The sequence below is a fragment of the Patella vulgata genome, chromosome 7 (assembly GCF_932274485.2).
Source record: "Patella vulgata chromosome 7, xgPatVulg1.2, whole genome shotgun sequence".
NCBI classification, from domain to species: domain Eukaryota; kingdom Metazoa; phylum Mollusca; class Gastropoda; family Patellidae; genus Patella; species Patella vulgata.
The window spans coordinates 16,863,985-16,887,210 of NC_065885.2; the positions used below are offsets into that span (position 1 = coordinate 16,863,985).

Consider the following 23,226-nt stretch of genomic DNA (forward strand, 5'->3'; position numbering starts at 1 on the left):
GACAGGTGACTCTATATCCTTGCCACGTACAACTGGGGAATTGAAACCCCGCCAGTTGACTCAATGACAGACCGTATGATACAGCGCGCGGTGCTAACCATTCGGCCATCCAACCCCCCAAATCCTTTAAGGGAGATGATAATTATAGGCCGGTTGGGGAGGTTTGAGAATTTCTGGAGTCCACAATGGCCGCTTTATATAACTGAATATTTTTGGGAATAGCCTAGGCCTACTACTAACCCTTTTTATAAGACTGAACTTAGATCCAATGTACCCCTCTAAAAAAGGTTAGGGTTAGTATTCCCCAAAATACTCATTTATATAAAGAGGCCATTCGGAATTTCCGGAACCGGCCTACAATTAGCATCTCCAATCCTTTACAGCAATATCTGTATCATAGATGTATTGTGAAAATGGCCTAGCAAATATTCACTGCTGATCTGTGTTGCCTTTATAGCCGTTTCATCTATAACCCAACCCCAAAGTTGTTGTCACTATCTTCTTTCATGAAAAAAAAGCATATTGATTCAAATTCATGTAATTCAACGTCTTTAGCACACTGATCCGCAGTAAATACTCGCTAGGCCGTGACAATCACTGATAAGGATGACATTAAAGGCTCAATACCACTCTTGTTGTAACTGAATAATATGTCCCAATCTTCATTCTGGTCAACAAATTGTAGGCCTACTATTTTACAATATTCCAATTAATTGATGATACAAATTTCATCTTAACACACCTAATTAAAAACTGAAAAAATTCAACTAAATGATTTGAAAAGCCTGACGTAAAGCTTTTCAAATGTTACTTGGATTTAAAAATATTTTTGAACCCTCTGGACAAGTAAAATAGGATGTAATGGATAATTTACACAACAGGTAGGACACTAACACATCTAGTACTTAGATGTTATTTTCCCTTTAATGAGCCACAAATATTAACTTTTTTCCTCTGACAAATTAAATTCTAAAATATTTTTTTTATGAATTAGAAAAATAAATAAAGACGTTTGAAGTAATTGTAGGTAGAAATTATTTCCTATTTTAGTGTAAATGTGTATTAAATAAGTAAAAGGTGCCATTCTCCTCGAATCAGTAACGTCTTATGTAAACAATGCACGCGCCATTGAGCCAATGATTGACGCCGCGTGATATGACGTCATGTGTTGAAGGCAGTCATCTTTTACAGTGATATAACAAAATTTTCGTAATAGGTTACTCTGTGAAACAGATTGCGTCTTTAGGCCTATCATGGCAATGTCCATAAGAACAATCAGGAACACTAAAGTCCCATTCCTAATCGACAGATGGGGTAGAAGCCTCAAGCTTTTAAGTTGGGCCTATATCTTGGTGGTGTATGTAGGCCTACGTACAATTCTGTACCATGCATTGAAGTGTTATCATAACATAAACATTGAACTCCACTGAAATTAAAATATTGAAGATTTGTTTCAATACATGTGAAATGCTGTGAAACTGTTTGACAGGCTAATGATTATGTTTTGGCAGTTTTCCATTAGAACTCACATATAATTCTAAAAAATCTCTTAACAAAAGGTATATCGATTGAGGCCAGAAGATAAATTTCTTTGTGCATTTACTCTAGCTAAAGTCAGTGGGTGAAACGCTGGCACACTAACCTGGAGGCCCTGTGTTCGATACTTGCGTTGGCTGAGAAAGTTCATCCGGATTTTGCAGCATGGTGTCTCCTTGTCAGTGGTGCAGGACTGAGAGTCTAGCAAGGGACAACGTATAGTCATTTGGATGGGACGAAAAACTGAGGTCCCACGTACACATTGGCGTGCAGTCGTGCACATAAAAGATAAAGTAAATGATAAGTTAGAGCCACTATGTTATGGTTCCTGATTGTCTTTTGGGACCTGCTAATTAATAGCTCTTAATTCAAACCAAACCATGTATTATAATGTATAACAATATAGATAGTACATTTTATTATAAAAAGACAAATCAAAACAAAAATTATAATTTAACGAAAACTTAAATAGATTGTAAATCGATATAAAACCAATAAAAATAGTTAAAGACCCTTTCAGCCAAAAATAACAAAGTGTTTTAATAATATCAGTTTTAGTCTATTACCAAATGGCAAAATATTGTATTTGATCTACATCATCAATTCATGAAATAAACATAAAATGTTTATTGGGTTTTGTTTGCTTTGTCATCTTCGACATACCAAATCTCATTTCTTCTATTAAACATTTTAAAGGGACTATCGTAACCAGCGGTAAACCAATAATTTTGGTTAATATTTTTGTCACTCAGTTCTTGAGCTAATTCTTGGGCATGAGAAACGTATTCATCATCTTTTGGTGATCCACCAAATTGTCTGAAAAGGCAAATAATACAGAATTGATCATCTGAAACCATAACCATTTTTATTTGCAAAAGAACTTTTCAATTACTGTATATTTCGTAACAAATGTATTTGTGTTGTGCTAAAAACACTGATGATTGAACTAAAACTGAATTTGAGCTACTTAAGTGAATTCTTTCATTTATAATTTATTGAAAATTTTATGAAATGATATTGATTCCTTTCATCCTAAATTTAAAAATGAATAATAAATGAAACACAATGTAAAATATACTTTAAAGCAAAAAAAATTAATGCCTGTGTTATTTAAATGCTCTTTGACATGGGAGAAATTTGTTTCATTTGTTTTGCAATAAAAGTTATATTAGATATAAGCCCGTTTTACACAATCCTACTTTTGTTCAAGAACATCATCCAACATTTGTAGGATGATGTTTGCAGGTAAAGTTCACAATAGTGAACAAGCTTGGAGAAGCTTGAACATGTTGGATGCTGTCCGTGCTTGCACATTAATTTGAGCATTGTAGGCATGTGTTCAAGGCCTTGAACCATGCAATGAGAATGCATATCTGGGTCAAGTGGTGTTTTAGGTCACATGACAATCAAGCATAATGGCAGCTTCCAAAGCAAGACCGCCATGTCAAAATAATCTTGAGAGAGAGATGGAGAGAGAGAGAGAGAGAAATGGGGTTTAATGTCCACTCGACACAAACCAGGTCATTTAGGGACTAACATATGGTTCAATTTTATTTCAATAATTTGCTAGCATGTAGGGGTCTTTAGCAGTGGAGGAAACCGGAGGTCCTGCAGAAAGCCCACGAGGTTGGACAGGCGACTCTATATCCTGGCAATCGAAACCACACCAGTTGACTCAATGACAGACCTTATGATACAACGCGCACGCACTAATCATTCGGCCATCCACCCCTGCCCACAAAACAAACTTGAACATTCACTTAATCCTGTGTGGTGTAAATTGACATGTTCGTGGACACCTCATGACGTTGAACATCATACTATAAATGTTGGATGATGTTCTTGAACAAAAGCAAGATTGTGTAAAATAGCCTTAACAAAAAAAAAGCTGAATAAACGATACCGAACTGATACTATATTTAGATACTAGGGTTGAAAAATCAGAATTAGATTTAGCACAAGAGTGAACATGTCATTGTACGTGTTTCACAATTGAAAATTGTGAATATGTGATTATATCACACTTACTTTGAGTATATAGTTTGAGCTGGCCAGGTTTCTATAAATACATCTGGATCTGTTGGTTTTGGGGGATTATCTGCATTTTCTGGAGGGATAAAGAAGGAAACTGTAAAAGTGCTTTCACAATTTGGGCCTGCACCTGGAACTATTTTAGTGGCCACTGGTGCTGTCATTTCTACTTTCTCACCTGCAAAATAAAATAATTTAAATTTAAATTACACCTTTCTCAAAATACTACCATTTACAGGAGTTATGGACATAAATATCTACGCCCCTTAACTGTTCAATATATTTCAAAATTTCGTAAATTACACATAGGATCTATATTATGTTATGTAACTGGATTCTGCTCATTTGCAATTTTTTTTCAAAAACTTTGGGTTTGTAGAGGTAATAAAATACCAAATAGGGGGATAAAACATAATCAATGATAAATAGAGAGAGAGAGAGAGAGAAATGGGGTTTAACGTCCACTCGACACAAACTAGGTCATTTTGGGACTAACATATGGTTTAATTTTATTTACATAATTCGCTTGTGTGTAGGGGTCTTTAGCAGTGGGAGGAAACCGGAGGACCCGGAGAAAACCCACGAGGTTGGACAGGCGACCCTACTTCTTGTCACGTACAACCAGGGATTCGAAACCACGCCAGTCGACTCAATGACAGACTTTATGATACAGCGCGCATGCTAACCATTCAGCCATCCAACCCCCCACCCCCCAATGATAAATAACACTGTTTGAATTTTTGACAAAATGTAGCACAGATTATTCAAGACTTAGTCTTTATTCACCCTTTTTAAAATGGTTTCCCCCCACTGCTAAAAACCCCTACGCGCAATCGAATTATTGAAATAAAATTAAACCATATGTTAGTCCCGAAATGACCTAGTTTGTGTCAAGTGGACGTTAAACCCCATTTCTCTCTCTCTCCCTTTTTAAAATAAATAATTAAATGGCCATCGTGTTTCAATCCATTTAAATCTCGGCCATCTGTGTCAAGTGGACGTTAAACCCCATTTCTCTCTCTCTCCATTTTTAAAATAAATAATTAAATGGCCATCGTGTTTCAATCCATTTAAATCTCGGCCATCTGTGTCAAGTGGACGTTAAACCCCATTTCTCTCTCTCTCTCCCTTTTTAAAATAAATAATTAAATGGCCATCGTGTTTCAATCCATTTAAATCTCGGCCATCTGATGGTCTAGAGAGCTGATTATAGCCTTGACATGAATAATGGTTTATATAACATCGGAAGCCAAAATAAAGACCTACAATAGATAGATTTAGCTCTTACATAATGCATCTTTAGTTTACACGTAGCCTAAAATTGTAGTGGAATGAGATGGGTCCCTTCCCTAAAAATATTTGAAGGTCAAAATTTTGAAACAGCATCCCTGGTTCCCAACCTAGGAATTCTAAATAAGGAATATCCATAATTATTTCTAGGACATGCATCCAATAATTGAGTGATCACACAGCACTTGATCCAATATTATTACAGCCTAGAAGGGGATATTATTACAGCCTAGAATTACAGCCTAGAAGGGGATATTAAGAATGATATAAATCGACCTATAAGGAGGTAAACAGCAACCCATTTTTAACGTTTGGTAAATGTATAACCTCCATCATGGGGACATAAAGGCCAACACAGGTCTTTTGTTATGGAGTCAGTTTACAAGACCCTAACCCTAGTGAAACTTAGGTCCACCACTCACATGGAAGATTTAAATCCAGGGTCAGTCTAGAATCTAGATAACTCCACAAAAACAAAAAAAATATCATAAGATATTATGAATAACTGAGCCTAAAATATATGCATCATACCATAAGATACACATATTTGGGGCCTTTATGTCCATATGATGGAGGTCATACTGAAGGGTTAAATCAGCAGGGCTCTATAAAAGTTGAGTGTGCCTGCGCACACACTTGAAAATGTGCCTGCAGGGTCATACTGAAACACAGGGATGTAGCCAAGAATTGGTGAGTGGTGTTAAAATGTACTTGGCGAGCGGAGCGAGTGCCAAAAATTTTTGGGAGGGGGGGCGTTATCTTTCATGAAAATTAAACCCTTCTTGGTGTATTTTCAGAGCATCTGCTGCCTTTTGTATTTGGTTCAGTGCAAATCTAATTTCCATTTATATATTCAAATTTTACCAAATTCACTTAATTTTCATCAATGATACAGGGATCTAAAAACTTTTTGACACCACCCGACCGAACTTAAAATTGTCCCGCCCCACTCTGTTTCTCTGGATAGATAAGTTGAGGACCTTTCGGTATTTGTTCTTTTGTTGGTTTTTTTTCAAATACTACTTTATTACTTTGAGATTAAAAATTAAAACGATTCTTAAAACGGTCTTTGTGTTTTATTTGAGTACAACGAATTATGACAACAGGGAGATATTGATAATTAAAACACGTTGTATTATTTGACTTGTTTGTAAAGTTGTTGTACGTGTCTCACGAATATTATTATTATTACGGTGGAATGAGAATCAGGTCAGGCAGAAACTGAGAAAGCTCTCATCGTCCTCCTAGTCCTACTCTCGGGCCGTAGAAAATCCACGGTCAACACAGGTAAGAAATAAAATAAGATCATCGTGAAAATTTGCAGGCACGTGTTGGACAATTACGACATTCAAACCTTTAACATTGGAGTGCCGTAAATTGGTCTGGGTGACCTATTTACGGCAAATAAACAAATATAAAGACCGTAGAATAATTGTAAAATGAATAGACCTAGGCCTACACATCTTCTAAATATAAATAAACAAAATACCAATACATCTTTCTTTAAACTAATTTGGAATGATAGGGTTTACTACGGCACACAAAAATAAATTATGCCGTGACAGACATGGTTTGCGTACGTCGGCTTTTACCATGGCTTTGCCATTTAATTGCCGTGGTAAATTTCGAGCATCTTTAAAAATGTGCCTGCAAAAAATGTTTTTCAAGCAAATGTGCCTGTGCACGCCGTGAGCATGTGCACGGAAATATATCGATGTCTGTAAATCAGGTATGCCATTTACCTCCTTATAGGCCGACTTATTTCCCTCTTCTAGGTGGTAATAATATTGGCATGGGTGCATCCAATTATTACTTACTTGGTTCATTAGCACCTTGAATATATTTAAACAGTCTTCTAAAACCTGTACTTCTGGCATCTTTATGAACCATACCAACTACTTTAGTACTGACCCATTTAGACTCTGGATAATGTCTCTCTTCATATGTTTGTGATTCCTGCAAAATAATAAGAATTTATTTATTTATCTCATATCAGTTTGCCACTTCCATAAGGTCTGCAGATTGGTGTTAGTTTAAACTTCAGCCTTCAATTGTTCTGAAACATTTTGTTCTATGGTAAATGGTACCACCCCTCACCCCCCCCCCCCCCAAAAAAAAAATGTTTGCTATCTGAACTCCTCAAATAAAATATTAAATTGTATCAGGTATTCTAGGATGAGTTAGCATACTCATGCATAACACCCATCATTACTAATAGCTAACTCAAGCAATGGTTTGTACCTGGATTTAAAGATGCACTTTGTAACATTTAGATAGAGAGCTGGCTGTTCTTGCTATAATAGTTTCAAAATAGGTGATTCAAAATTAATAAACTGCAAATTTCATTCAAATTACTTTATTCTGAGCCATATTATCACTGTTTGAAGTTTTGACATAGATTGTTTATTAATTGAGACTCAGCCTCACTTCTCCATTTTTTAAATTAAATCATTACATAGTGATCGTATTTCAATCCGTTTACATCTACACCATCCGACAGTCTAGAGAGTTGATTATAGGCTTCTTGCTTGTCATGTGAATAAATTTTTAAGTAATATTTTATATACCATTTGAAGTCAAAATAAAAGCCTGCAATAGGCAGATTTAGCTCTTACATAATGCATCTTTAAGAAGCCAAGAGATACCTTAGGATCAAAAGCTACCAGAAGAGTTACCAACCCAGCAGTACAAAGTACTACAACATTACCTAACCAAGCCTATACCAGTACCCTTATTAAATAAGTGAGCATACTCAAACTTATGCAGAATAATAATTTTTATCAAGCATAAATGAAATGGTGTTTAACGTCCTACTGTTCTGCTCCGACTGGACTAATAAAGACGAGCATATGTCATATAGTGTCCGAACGACTATATGTTGTCCCTAGCCAGAAAAACATGATTAACTTATATTAAGTGACAATACTGGTATTTCATTACAATTAGTCTCGTCCAGATAAAGTTTATCTGAATTATTAATTAGAAATATAATATGATATTGTCAAGTAAACTGATAATATTGGTACCAGTATTTCATTACAATTAGCCTTGTCCAGTTGAAGTTTGAGATTTTAATTAGAAAAACAATATTGCAACAATACACATAGTGACAAATTATACCATACTACCTGTTTTGTTGCCTGGGATGGACTTTAATACTTACTTTAGTGTTCTCAGCTGTAGTATAAACAGGCATATCCAACCCTTTACTTGTTAATGCTGTCTTGATTGTGTTCAATATGGTGGCCATCTTGATTGTTTGTGCAAAAAAAAAACAAAAAAAAACCCCATTCAAATAAATTTGATAGCATCAAAACTTATATAATATTTAACCATCACACATATAACTAGTTAGAAAATGATGTCGACCAATTATAAGTGGCATCATTGTCGTAACAGGTGCTGTCGCGACAGGTACAGCACCTGTCACAATGGGAGAGTATATATGTACTCTTTCCAGCAGTTACAGATCTCTTTTTATGTGGCAAGTCTAATTGTTGTTTTTTGATTTTGATTGGTGATTAGGATTGATTGTGCTGGACTTTTATTAATATTTCATTCAATATTAGTAAAATAAAGCATTGAAAACCCTATTAACTTTCATGTAGATCTACATTACCATAAAAGGAAATTATTCTTCAAGTTTGAATTTGAGCTAACTTACTGTTTGTAAATTATTTTGCAGAAAAAATTAGTTTCTTTCTATATAATATCAGCATTCACTTTGTCTTTTTAATGATGATTAAACTGACTGATTATCTGTTAATTTCTGTTTTTACTACTTGGTTAATTCTGTAATAAATGACACTGAATTAGCAAGTTGTAGTCAGCGTCTTTTATATCATATAGGGATAGGCTGTGTTTCATAACTTATTTTCTGATGTAAATATAAGTAAGTCCACTTGCACTGTTTCGTAACTTATTTTCTTATGTAAATATAGATTGGTCTAGAAGGACATATGGCTTGACTATCCTTTCAGACAATATTGACGTGAACTTGGGTAGAAAATTAGGCTAATGGCCTCTCACATTTTGACCTTTTTCCTAAACAATATGGTATACACATTATAAAATATAATTATAAATATATTGAATTGGAAATATACAAGTTATACATATACAATAGGTAGCCAGAGGAAGAGAGTGAGAGAGAGAGAGAGAGAGAGAGAGAGAGAGGTTTAATGACCACTACACAAACTAGGACATTTCATGACCAACACATGGTTCAATTTTACTTCAATAATTCGCTTGCGCGTAGGGGTCTTAAGCAGGATGAGGAAACCGGAGGACCCGGAGAAAACCCACGAGGTTGGACAGGTGAACCTACTCCTTGCCACGTACAACCAGGGAATTGAAACCGAAGCAGTTGAATCAATGACAGACCTTATGATACTGCTAACCATTCGGCCATCCATCTCCCCCTCCCTCCCAATAAGCAGCAGTTAATATATTAATTTCAAACATTTCCATAGTGAAATGATATGAAATGAAATGGGGATTAAACTACTGATGAATTGGGACATTTATTATGCCATGAACTATGTGCTACCACAGGAGTCTGACCTTCTATCCGTATATATATGCATACACCATGTCCAACCAATATATAATATCTTTTTTATTATATATTGTATGGTTGGACATGGTGTATGCATATATATATACGGATTGAAGGTCAGACTCCTGTGGTGCTACAATGGAAATTTTGCCAATACAGCAGTTTCCTCCCACTCTTCATTGAATTCTACCTGTCAATGTGTACAGAAGACCTTGATTTTCTGTCCTATCCGAACGACTACTCACTGTTCCTTGCCAGGCCCTCCATTCTGCACCACTGACGAGGGGGGAAATAACGTTGAAAATAACAAGGAACTTTCTCGGCCAACACCAGGATTGACCCTTGGACACACTGGTAAGTTGGCCAGTGCCTTATTCACTAAGCCACTATGATTGGATAGTGTATATTGTGCAGTAATAAAATAATCATGGGTGCATATGGGTGACACTGTGGCTCAGTGAGTAAGATGCTAGCTTACTAACCTGTAGGTATGTGTGACTCCCGAGTTTGATTCAGGACTTTCCTCCATTCAGATGTTAGATGGGGTGTGGGGTTCAATAAGGGAGAGAGCAAGAGGGGTCTTTAGCAATGGGAGGAAACCGGAGGACCTGGAGAAAACCCACGAGGTTGGACAGGCGACACTACTCCTTTTTTGTCACATACAAGCTGGGAATCGAAACCACACCACATGACTCAATGACAGACCGTCTGATCCAATGCGCATGCATTAATCATTCGGCCACCCAATCCCTGAGGTGTTCAATAAGAAGAGTAGGTGGAAATGCAACTCAAAACTTTCCTCATTGCACAATGCATGCCTGTCTTCATCATTAGCTTGGCTGTTGCAGAAACCCCATTTCATTTCATTAAAAATAAAATGAAATGGGGTTTAATGTTCTACTTTTCTGCACCGACTGGGCTAAGTTGGGCATTACGCCTTACAGTGTGCTACATGTACGAGGGAAATTTTGGCCGCACAGGGGCAATACAGCGGACTCTTATTTCAAATTCAAACAGTCCAGGTTTTTTTTCGGTACACGCCAATGTGTACAAAGGACCATGGTTTTCCTTCCCCTGAATGACTATAGACACTACCTTTCCTTGATAAGCCCTCCATCCTGCACCAGGGAAACAAAGGGCAACCACGCTGGAATATCCTGGACTCTTTTCATTGATCATCACTGAGACACAAACCGGGCCTCCTGATTAGTGAGCTAGGGGCCAGCCTTACTCACTGAGTCACACCGGCACCCCCATTTTATTAATTATAGGCTACCTGTATTATAGGAGTAATAATTTGATAGTGTACCATGCTTCCAAATATTCTTTGAATAAATAACATTATCAAACGGCGCAAATATTAAATCAAACATATCAAATGTCAAATCTTATATAAGAATTAGTCATGATTTATATAACGTGCGAAAACTTTTTACATAACAGAAAGTAAACAAATCGAAAGTGGGACAGTAGCGAAAAGGTTATTGTTTTAAACGCTAACATATAAACCAGTGGCACAGATGAGATACATGCTATCATAATCATCTATCGATAACTCAAATATTCTAAATAAATGCTGAAAATTAAAAAGATTGTTCCCCAAATTTGAGAACATAGAAGTTCGAGGACGAAACGTGTCCTTCACTCCCTCTGCATTCCTCTACTGCTTGGAATCAAAGGCGGGTCTGTGTAGTAACAAGTAGGTCAGTTAACGGGACTCTTATAAAACAGATGTTTGATTAACATTTCGAAGTTATATAATGGTGCCCATACTTACCGTTAGGTGTCAAATATCTTGCATTTGTTGATCAATTCAAGAGATGGGGTACGTCCACGTGAGAGAGAGAGAAAGACTGACTTCGAAGAATGGTCCAATTTTGAAATAGGGTAAAAAAGATTTCTATATCAACCAGCTACTGTCGACAATTCAATTATTTATATACAAACATTTTAGCTGGATATATATCTTAAGGTGAAACAACGATTATCAATGAAATTGAAGAACTTTATTAAAAGTATCAAAAAGTAAAACAACACTAAAGAACAACTGACACACCTATGTCACATGTGGTAATGGACTAGTCTAAATAAACTATCCGGCCACTCGCTATTATAAAAAGAAAGTAGAGTTAATCATCTGTCAAACTTATGCACTGAAGATTTTCAAAATGTTAAAAGTGGTCAGTTTGGTTGTCTTGCTGCAAGTAGTCCATGGTAATTTAATTACTGGGTTTGATGTAAATCCATCTTACAGGAGGTAAATATTACGGCTACCTTTTTTTTTTTTGTTCTATTCTGTCATTTTTTTGTCATCAAGAATTTTTATTTAATTTTGAGATGTAGATCAATTTTTGTTTTTAAATTGAATTATGGTCGTTTGTTGATTTAAAATCAGTTAAACTTCTTTTGCCCGAAATAATTTTAGGTAAAAGGAGTTAAAACTATATTATCCATAATATTCGAAATTAAAAACACGAATTAGAATTCAATTTTGGTCCATTTCAATCAACATTGGTGGTGTTATATCTTCCCGTGAAAATATAGGATCCCAATATTCAATAATAATATAGAAGACAAACTGAACATGTTATAATCAGAATACTTCGGCATGTCGCCAATGTACATAATGGTTTCGAGCGCTATTTGTAATGAACAAAGAAAAACATACCCCAGAAGACAATGTGGTAGTAATTAGAAGTGCCTGATTCACAAACGACATAGTAATAATTTTGTGGAAAAAAAGTAGAATGGACTAAACAGGCGTTAACGACTGCTCATGAATTTGGACGGTTCGCGTATTTCATTGAGCATAACAAATATTTTTAATAAAAAAAAAAATTGAATGTAAATCACTTTATATACACCCATGTTACATTAATATGTAATTTAATAATAAGTGACTTGTATTTTGACAACAAAATTAGTTCTAGTTATTATATCTTATTATTTTTGAATTAGCATCTGAAATTAAATAATAATGTCGCTGCCCTGGCAATAATTCGGTAACTCCATAAAATATACGGAAGAAAATGAAAAAAAAAAAATATATATATATATATCTCGTAATTATGACAATTATCTCGTAGTTACGAGATCCGTAGAAGACCATCCGGGTCAATCATATAACAAAAAAAGCAGCAATCTAATTTAAGGGTCTGTTTCAATTATATATTTTTCATGATTTTATACTGATTTCTTATTCTAGAGGCAATCGTGTATTTAATGAAGAACAGAATGATGGCAGTCAACAAGCTTCCAGTAAGCCTGATTTCTGTAATGACTTAGACTGCCCAGCATACACTGTTCTTGAAGATGTTCAAGTGAGTATATGTTTTGAATCTACTTTAATGAATCTAAATATCAAATGAAAATGGTTCTATAACATGGATGTCTTTCACTTTGGTCGCAGTCCTAGTTGAACCAACGCTCCAATACAAAACAAATTTCTGTACGATTATTTTGTGGCTAGTTTTTTTTTTATATACTACATAAAACAAAACTGTTCATTAATGAAACGCATGTTATAAATGTATGCAATATATATAAATTGAGACGTCAGTGGCCCGGAATGTCAGATGACAGATGGCACAGTAGTCATGACTTATCTGACCCTAATATTACAGATAGTCAGTCTAATGACAAAGATAACATGTATTGTCCAAACAATATTAAAGGGGCATTGTGGGATATTAGATAAAGAGCTGACAGTTCTCGCTATAATAGTTAAAAAATAGATAACGTAAAAAGAATATGCCGAAGATTTCAGTCTAAGTGCTCCACTCTGAACCGAGATATTTGTGATTGAATTTTAGGCATAGCTTCGATCATCATTACTAAAGTCGGTACGATAAATAAAACCTAAAAATGTCTCGATTATCCACTTTGACGTTAAATCATCCATCACAAAATGTATTCTAATCCAGTAAACATCGCAGGCTAGCGATGGCACCGAGAGTTGATTATGGTCTGGATAAGTTAATTAATGTCTAATTAATAGGCCTAATTTAGATAACATTTCAGACCCAAAGAAAGACCGGCAATAGGCAGATTTAGCTCTTGCATAATGTATGTTTAAGTAAAGACATATATTGTCGTTTGCGTAATACCTGAATGTTTTAAGGAATTCAGCGTCTTAATAAGCTATTCTGTTTACATAATAAAAACTTAAAGTAACGATGCGTCATTTGCATTTTTCGCTAAAATATCAAATTTCTCACGGTTTAATCCACGGCAATATTTGCAGATTGGTTAGGCTATTTAAAGAATACATTATGTAAGATTTAGATAAAGAGCTAGCCATTCTTGCTATAATAGTTCGAAAACAGATAATGTAAAATGAATAATTTGAAAATTTCATTCAAATTAGGCTCTATTGCGAGCGACGGTATTAGCCTTTGAAGGGTTGACAAGACGTGCGCAATAATTTCAACCACCGTACTGGTTGTTCGAAGCTAAATCTCGCTCCTCCTTTTTTGGCTTAAATCAATGGCTGAACTGTTCTCACTCGGCAAACCTCAGCAGATTCCAGTACCCTACATCAGCTAGCCTCGGCTGTATGACGAAGTTTTCAAAGTCGGAAGCGGTTTTTTTCTAAAGTTTATCCGATTTTCTTTAGACAATGACAAGTTTGCACTGAAAATTCAACACACTCTTAGGAGGACGCAATTGTGAGGACTTCTTTCTAAAAGCGGCAAGTTTTCATAATATGTAAATCGGTGCCGCATCGCAATTGTATAGGCGTATAGGTAAGTATCACTTACCGTCATACAGACGAGGCTAGATGTAGGGTATCTGATTCTGCCAAGGTTTGCCGAGTGAACTGTTCTAATCTATTTAATATCGGAGGAATCCGATGTCAACGAGAGTTGATTATGGCCTGGATAGGTTAATTAATGTCTAATTAATAATTTAGAAAACATTTCAGGCCTAAAGAAAGGCCTACAATAGGCAGATTTAGCTTACATTATATAAGACCTAAATCTGCCTATTGCATGTCTTTCTTTTGGGCTCTAAATTTTATATACATTATTAATTGGACATTATTGACATGACAAGACCATAATCAACTCTCAGTGCCATCGGATACCTCCGATTTAATGTAGATTAGAACGGTTCGGCCATTTAATGATTTAGTTTAAAATGGAGAAGCGAGGCTAATTTTCAATATACATGTATTAATTTTGCGTTATCTATTTTTGAAATACTATAGTGAGATAGTCAGCTCTTTATTTAAATCTTACATAATGTTCCTTTAAATCAAAAAAAACAAAGCAAAAATTCCAACGCTAGATAAACTCCCTGCTTGGATTCTATCGGATTTAAAATAGGCCCAACAATAATTACTCGCGGACAACTATAAATGGCGAAGGGCTTATTGCATAGCAAGAAGCATAAATCGATGGAATTTCAATTTAACATCTTTGTAAATACTGAACGGAATGCACCTTTTTTGGACTGATATTGCCATTACAGATCTATCTTTCACCGCATATTGTAGTTTGCAAGCGATATTCCTGTTGTGCTAAAATAACGCAATGAGACATTAAATGTCCACACAAAGTATTGTGATATATTTCCTCGCCTGTTGCGATCCTAACTACATAATCATCCTCTAGAAAATATACTTAGACACAGTGAAAACTCACCACTGATTTGATTGGTGCAGACGTGACATAATGGAGCCAAAATATGATTGTATGCTGGACGTTTACCGACACAATAAAATCAACAACAAACCACGCAGACATGACAACTTTACGTTACCGTGAATCATATAGGCATCAGGGGAAAAGTCAAAATGTTGAGCAAGAATGTGCTAAACGTAAGGCCAGCTGACACGCTGTCCGATGATTCGTAAAATGAAATGAAATGGAGTTTAACGTTCTACTGTTCTGCTCTTAACCTGGGCTAATGAAGACGGGCATACGCCATACAGTGTGCTATGAGGGAAATTTTGCCCGGACAGCGGCACTACGGCCTACCCTATATATCGAATTCCAACTGCCAAGGGATCTTTTACGTGTACGCCAATGTGTACACGGGACCTCGGTTTTTCGTGTCATCCGAACGACTAGACAGCTTTCCTTGTCATCCTGCATCACTGACAAGGGAGAGCCACGCCGGAAAATCTGGATGAACTTTCTTGGCCAATGCAGGGATCGAACACCCGACCTCCCGGCTAGCGAGCTAGCGTCTTACCCACTTAGCCACGTGATCCCCCCGGATGATTCGTAGTCGGTGACAAACAGTGACAGCACTGATGGACCAATTTGGTACCATTAAAGTAGAAGCAGCACGGTAAGCCCAACAGCCTGCGTTTCTGCAGATCTTGCGGTCTTGTCGAGGCGTTGTAAAGGGTTGCTGTCTTCATAGATCTCTAGTTGACCCTGTCGGCTGGAAACGATCGGCGAATCTCCAGATTGTATTGTGATGGCACCCAGACCTCCTGGTGACGGCTCTAGATCTGCTACGCACGCCTTCTTGAATTAATGCAATGAATTGATGACAACCTTGGCAAACCGTTGATTCTTACCAAAAGTAGGAGTTGTACTGACTGAATCTAGCTTTGTGTTAAAAGTCACATGCTTAGCTCATAAAGTCGTGATTTAAACATCCAGATTCTGTCGAATTCAATTTATTGTGTTCACGAAAATATCATTCCCACGTGTTATCGTCGTAATCTGGTGTTGTTACATGTAGAATTACAAGATTAAAGGTATCTCTCGCGCGAGATTTACATTCACTCATTTATAGAAAGACAGGATGCAATTCAGTATATATTACTTACTTACTTCAAATCAAGTAAGTTGTAAACAATACAAAAATTTATGTCTTGAGTGAAAAATTGTAATATAAACTCTATCTGCGTTTACCAGATTTTCCGAAATTTCATTGATATACTTTTATTTTTTTGTCATTGATATTTTATGTACGCTTTCGCTGCCCAAGGGGATATATTTAATACACACACACAAAGTTGAAAGTTCACCTGAAATGAAAACACTAATTAATCTTCATATATAAATATATGTTATTTTTTCCACAGGGCAAATATCAGAAACGACGTTATCAAGCTTCTAATTGGGTGACTACCCAACTTCTTGACATGGATTATCAAGTGGCCCAATCAACGATGTTTAGGAAACTGTTTTTATATATTTCTGGTAATAACACAAGAGGTGAGTTTAATAGACTACATATACAGTAGTATACACTACGTTAGTTTTGAGTAGGACATATAATTGCTGTCATTAATTCCTCTTCAACTAGTTGACCATCATGGTGACATGGTCATGTGCTCTAGTGTTATGACATGCACCCCATAGCCATCATTTTTATTTGGATTATTTGATGCACTCAAAACAATGATTTGCCTTTGTCCACCTATATTAACACCCCCCCCCCCAAAAAAAAAACAAAAAAAAAAACATTTACTCATTGACAGATTTTTACAAAACAATTTGTTATTTTTCTAAAACCCATGGGGGTTAAAAGTAATTGATAATCTTGAAATTATTTTATGTGTATGGTCCTTTTCCAATTACTCATTGACAGATTTTTACAAAATAATTTGTTATTTTTCTAAAAACCCATGGGGGTTAAAAGTAAAAGATAATCTTGAAATTATTTTGTGTGTATGGTCCTTTTTCAATCTTTGTGTATTGATAATTATGAAAACTGTATGTAGCATTTTTGTCATTTTGTTAACCAGGTGAAAAGATAGCAATGACATCACCAGTTATAACCAGATTAATACCAGGACCAGGTCCAGCTTGTGAAAGTAACTTCACTATGTCTTTCTATATCTCCAATACTGTAGCCAACCCACCGACCCCAACAGACACCACAGTAAAGCTAACTCAATTACCAGCGCTTGTCGCTTATGTTAGGTAAGTGACAAGCATCAATACTTATGGCGAAATGGAAGATGGCTTTTATCATTTTGTATACGCCATGTATATTCAGTTAACCATAGTGACAAATATAATTTATATATTTACAGGTCTTTCCCTGGTTTTGCAACTTCTGATCTATGGGTACAAGAAGCCACTCAGCTAGCCCAAGACTTGAATGGAAAATCATTTAATAGTGCGTACTTCTACACTGCTGGCTATGATGGCCCATTTAGAGTAGTGAATCGACATAACGAAGTCTGGTTTTTAGCTGAAAACGCCAAACCCAAAACATCTACGGTTGTTGGTTGAATAAAAATAATGTTAAACCCCCATTTAAATAGCAATTGTTTTACATTTTTATACGCCCATATTTAAGTGTGACCGAATTATGTCGTCATCCTGTCCTACAGTTTTCAACGGAGTCCTTTCAAATTTGGTGTGAAGCATTGTGGTCAAGAAATGACAAACCTTATCGATATTCGGTGTTCTACGACTTGCTGCTCCGAACTCATCCCTCTTTCTAAACGCGAAAGAAGCTACATTTTTTAACTTTTTTTTCAAATTTGGTTGTACGCATCAATTGTGGTCATGAGATAATGAACCTTATTGATTTCCAGAACTTTCCCTTCCGGAGTAATTCCCTTTACGTGAATGCGATGGGTAATGCTAACTAGCCCTCGGGTTCACTAGTACGCAGGTGCACTAGTCCGCCGATATCTATTGATGATCACATGTAAATGCACACTCGTAAGAGAGAGAGAGAGAGAGAGAGAAATGGGGTTTAACGTCCACTCGACACAAACTAGGTCATTTCGGGACTAACATATGGTTTAATTTTATTTCAATAATTCGCTTGCGCGTAGGGGTCTTTAGCAGTGGGAGGAAACCGGAGGACCCGGAGAAAACCCACGAGGCTGGACAGGCGACCCTACTCCTTGGCACGTACAACCGGGGATTCGAAACCACGCCAGTTGACTCAATGACAGGCCTTATGATATAGCACGCACGTGCTAAGCATTCGGCCACCCCCCCCCCCCCCCCCCCACACACACACTCGTAAGGAATTCTGACAATAATACTAACGCGCCCACCCTGCCAATGAAATATAATACACGGACCCTACAATGCAATGTAATGCACCAACCCTGACAACAGTATGTACGCAACGCGCCCACAATGACAATGGTATGTAACCATTTTTCCTAGTATTGATTGAATTCAATATAAGAGTATAGGCCGGTAGCGCCACTATCCGGGCAGAGTTTCCCTCATATTACATTGTACAGTAGGACGTTTCATATTGTTTACTGTTCCTACTTTGATGCGCCAATCGGACTATTGAAGATAAGCATACACTATGCAGAGTGCTATGGCGGAAATTTGCTAGGGACAGTGGCATTTCTCTATCGAATTCCAACTGTGATGGGTTCTTTTATGTACACGCCAATGTGTACACAGGGGGTTGTGTTTTGTCCGATCTACACAGTATACAACTATAGACACCGTTCTTTGTCAAGCCCTTCGTCCTGCACTTTCGAAAGGGGGCAGACAAGCTGCAAAATCCTGGGGAACTTACGTCACCAACACCAGGTTCAGTGTACATAATCCATAATCAAACTGTGTATTGAGAGGAAGATGGTCGACAACCCGGCATCACGACATTTTAACAGGACAATACGACAGGACACAATACGGGGTTAAAATGTCGTGACGTCGGGTTGTCGTGTGTCGGGTTAAAATGTCGTGAAGGGCGACACCACGATGTCACGACATGATACGAATCAGCCATCATACCTGCTGTTTTGGGTTTTTTTTATACCCATATTTATAGTATTTATTATAGCGACTGTTACACAATTGAGGAAATATCAATTAACCTTCCTTACATTAGCAATCTTATCAGATTAACAGAAGACGAGTAACAGCTGTAACAGCTGGCACTGACTTGACACGGCGAACAGCTGTGCGAATGTCATTAAGCATCACAGCTGACCCGAGTTACGCAAGGTCTTGGAATGATAAAGCAACCTGTACAGGAAGCTTATAATCTGTTTATTACATAATGACCAGCTGTAATCTCTGGCCATAATTGAATCTGAAATATAATACCTGGCCATAGCAGATTGGTCAATGACTATCTGTCCGATCGTGGCATCCACCCACCCCAGACTAATACTGACCAATCAGGTCACGGTGCATGGGTGTGGTTTCCAAATTCAAGGCTGGACCTCGATCCGGCCCAGTAATATATAAATTCAAACTAAATGTTTTACGGGACAATCCGGCCCAGAGAGAGGTCCGGACAGGACACGAGAGCGGAGGCCATGGGTGCCTCGGCTCGGCACGAGACGGAACGAAAAGCCAGCCCAGAGAGCCGAGCTGGGAACAAGACTGCTACTAGATGAAACACCTGTGACTTAAGTATTGTAGTACGATTATTGTAAATATGTTTATAGCAGAATAAAAAAGTATTGTATGAACCTGAAACTAGTCTTGTCATCCGAACCTGATTTAAAGACCAATACTGTCACATATAAACCCATTATTAATATTAGGGGTATCACAAAAAAAACCTCCCTCCCGTAAATATCGGGGCATACCATATTAACATTAGGGGTATCACAAATAAAATTCTCTCCCGTAAATATCGGGGCATCCCATTAACATTTGGGGTAATAGACACATATAGACAAAACAACAACAAAAAAAATTAGAGATAAACGCGTTAAGAGCGTGTCCGCGAGAGCACCATGCAGGGGGTGATAACCCTTGGGTCAGGGATTTGGACCAAATTTTTTCTGTGAGATGGGTTAGTACCCAGATACATCCCCACAAAATATTAAATTGATTCAGTTGATACTGACCTGGAAAATTGGAAAAGTATTTTTTAATCGAAAAATAAGCCAAAAATAGGCAATTTTGGATCCAAATTTGAATGACCTGCTATTCGGACAATAATTGATTAGGATAGACAAAATTTTGGGCATTAGTAGGACCACTCAGGTTCCTCCTACACACTGATTTTGAAGTTTCTACTGCTTATGCTAACTTGGTACTGGCCGGATACCCAACTCTCTCTGAAAATTGAATTTAATGAAAACCAATGTTTAAGAGACTATAGCTCGTTCTTTGCAGGGACTAGGACCGAAGTTGAATGTTACCCACAACTAGCAACCTTCCTACTAACAAAATAAAAAATAAAAATGACCGGAACAGTCATAATAAAAACAGGAGAAATATATTAAAAACACCAAAAATTAGGATAAAATGTCCCGTCTATCAATACCCCAGATGAAGTATATGTATGGACATCTTTACAAATTTAATATATTCCATTTAGTTGTTAGCAAGGATGATTTACACATGAGAGGAACAAAGTAAAATGAGATTTAAAGTCCACTGGACACAAACTAGGTCATTTTGGGACTAGCATAATATGGTGATGCATACTGTATCTATGGACATCATCACAAAGTTAATATATTCGTTAGCAAGGGTGATTTTGACTTAAGAGAGAGAAATGGAGTTTAAGGTCCACTCAACACAAACTAGGTCATTTTGTGACTAACATATGGTACAATTTCACTTCAATAATACACTTGTGGGAAAAGAGAATATCCATGAGGTTGAACAAACAACACCACACCATGTCACCGGTATGCTGTCACACCAATTAACTCAATGACAGACCTTAGGATCTAAAGTCTATGTGTTAGACCAGCGACAAGTTTCATGAATGTCCAATGCAATTTAAACAGAACAAATCGTCTTCTATAAATATGATATAATGAAAGGTGAAATATGATACACGATTCAGTGTAAGCATATTTTAGCTCTTGGGTAAAAGAAGTGTTTCGGAGGGATGTACTTGTAACAGGTTTTAAGGACGAGGGGATTGTAGATGATCCAGTGACAGTAAGTCGTAGTCACACAATCAGCAAGACGACCATACAACACCTTTTCTGCCAATGTTCCTTGTGCCAAATAGGTTATTTTGGTCAAACATATTTTAGGAATCAGACCAGCTTATTCCCATCTGTATTTAGGAGCCGATCATTGTATGGAAACATTTGGACGTTTTCATGGAGAGGCATTACAGATCGGGAGGCTATGATAATTCCATATTGAAATCCCTGAAGGAGAAGAGGTCAAAAACAGTACTACAAAATAAAACAGTACTCTGTGGTCCAAAAACCTTGAAGGAAGGTCAGAGAGCATTTACACTCGAACGTAGGAATCTAAGTAAGTGAGCACTTCTGCTCGAACGTAGGTATATGTAGGAGTTTGGCACATGCTGTCAACATTATCCTGGAGTGCCATAAATCCTGTTTTGATCTATGCCATGATTCAGAGATTTCAATACCAGACATTAAATGTCCCTACATGAACACTTCTGAATGTTTCTTCTTATGGTTCTTCTTTACATGACTAGTGAACCCCTCTCAACGCGATATAGCTACTGTTTTTTGTAAGAATTTTTTTTTCAAATTTGGATTGAAGCTTTGGGTTAAAGAGAATACGGCCCCTATCAATATTCAGCGTTCTGCGACTTTCCGCTTCAGAGTTATCCACCAGTGGCAGACTGGCCAGATTGTCAGCTTGTCCAATAGCAAGTGGGCCCCTCGGGAAGTGGGCCCCCTTAGACATTAGACAATATATTTAAAATATAAATTATCAAAAAATATATAAATATTAGAAAATAATTATTAGCATGAAAATTATAATTACATATTTTTGTTTCCACTAACATATTGTTGGAAAATTCAATTTATTCATTTTAAAAATTAAATGATAGAAGTGTATTGGTGGGTGGGTCTCCTTTGTCTCATGGCAACCAATATTTTCAGACCCAGTCCGCCACTGTTACCCACCTTTGTCGAACACAAGATACAGTTTTATGGATACACAATTACCGAGTTTAAAACTAAGCCATGTCTCGAAGAGGTTACTCTCGTCTTTATCAAGCCAATAATACGGTTTTTTGAATGTTTTTCTAATTTGGTGGGAAACACTGAGTGAACCCTATTGATATTGGTATTAAGCGTACTGCGACTTTCCATTACTACCCATTGTGATGCCGTATCGATCCAAAGAACTAGCACGCCAAAGTCCATGTCGATCGTACGCGTAAGGTTTTTTCTGAAGAGTGCCGTTGCAAGAAGACGATTACCATGTGTATGCAAACGGTTCCTGGTTATAAAATGTACGCTTTCTGTAAATGTCTATGAAAATATTTTTCCAATCCAGAAAAAAAAAAACGGATCTCGATAGTCCCGTAAAGAGCATGGGTCTTTGTCAAAATTTCGGATCGTATTCCGTTTGTAAATGAGCTTAAGATATTAGTTTTCATGGAGATGTTTTTTTTAAAAAAAAAAAAAAAAAGGCTGAACTTTAAGAAAAATCGATTAAGGACGTGCACATTAAAGTTTATTTTTACTGATGTTATTTTCCGATTGACGATCGAAGTGATTGGAATATTCAATAAATTGATTTTACTGTTTTGGTTATTTATTCAATTGAAGGGTGGAATTTTAGAAAACGGAGAAAGTCTTAGACTCAGTTGCGACTTTCTATAACGCAGAGAATACAGTCACAATGGATCCGTTTGTTGTTGGGAATTTAAGATTTCCAGATATCTTTGATTGGATAGCACAACTGAATTTAACGACGAGCGTCGCCACATCATCTATTGAAACAACAAATGAAGCAACAACCGAAGCAACAGCAAGTCAGAATGTGCCTTTGGTAGATCAAGGTCTGGTATCCATGGAAACATATGATTCTTTATATTCTATAGTCAGTTATTTCATGTATCCTTTGACCTTCGTTGGTTTTGTTTTCTGTGTTCTTGGTGCCGTCGTTTATTCAACAAAACCCATGAGAAGTCCCACCAGCATTTATCTGGTAGCACTGAAC

At 36.8% G+C, this 23,226-nt stretch overlaps 2 protein-coding genes across 5 annotated transcripts in view; one reads left to right on the forward strand and one right to left on the reverse strand.

Annotated features, from left to right (window-relative positions):
- LOC126828150 (heme-binding protein 2) overlaps positions 1-17,648 on the forward strand; it is a 35,539-nt gene extending 17,891 nt beyond the window's left edge. The window contains exons 2-6 of the mRNA XM_050557748.2: positions 11,370-11,672; positions 12,621-12,735; positions 16,461-16,593; positions 17,127-17,304; positions 17,418-17,648. Of these exons, the coding sequence (XP_050413705.1) occupies positions 11,584-11,672; positions 12,621-12,735; positions 16,461-16,593; positions 17,127-17,304; positions 17,418-17,619 (717 nt within the window). The 5' untranslated portion in view covers positions 11,370-11,583 and the 3' untranslated portion in view covers positions 17,620-17,648. The remainder of the gene's footprint in view (positions 1-11,369; positions 11,673-12,620; positions 12,736-16,460; positions 16,594-17,126; positions 17,305-17,417) is intronic.
- On the reverse strand, positions 2,027-11,299 carry LOC126828152 (heme-binding protein 2). Of its 4 annotated transcripts, none has more exons than XM_050557752.2 (6): positions 11,193-11,299; positions 8,522-8,649; positions 8,021-8,107; positions 6,675-6,813; positions 3,565-3,745; positions 2,027-2,352 (listed from the first exon to the last, which is right to left on the reverse strand). In XM_050557752.2, the coding sequence occupies exons 3-6, from the start codon at positions 8,105-8,107 to the stop codon at positions 2,163-2,165; spliced, it is 597 nt and encodes a 198-aa protein (XP_050413709.1). In that variant the 5' UTR covers positions 8,522-8,649; positions 11,193-11,299; the 3' UTR covers positions 2,027-2,162. The 4 variants fall into 4 exon arrangements, with proteins under 4 accessions (XP_050413709.1, XP_050413708.1, XP_050413710.1 ...); XM_050557751.2 differs by having other exon boundaries at positions 8,021-8,121; XM_050557753.2 differs by lacking the exon at positions 11,193-11,299 and adding an exon at positions 10,692-10,710 and having other exon boundaries at positions 8,021-8,121.
- Positions 17,649-23,226: the final 5,578 nt, after the last annotated feature.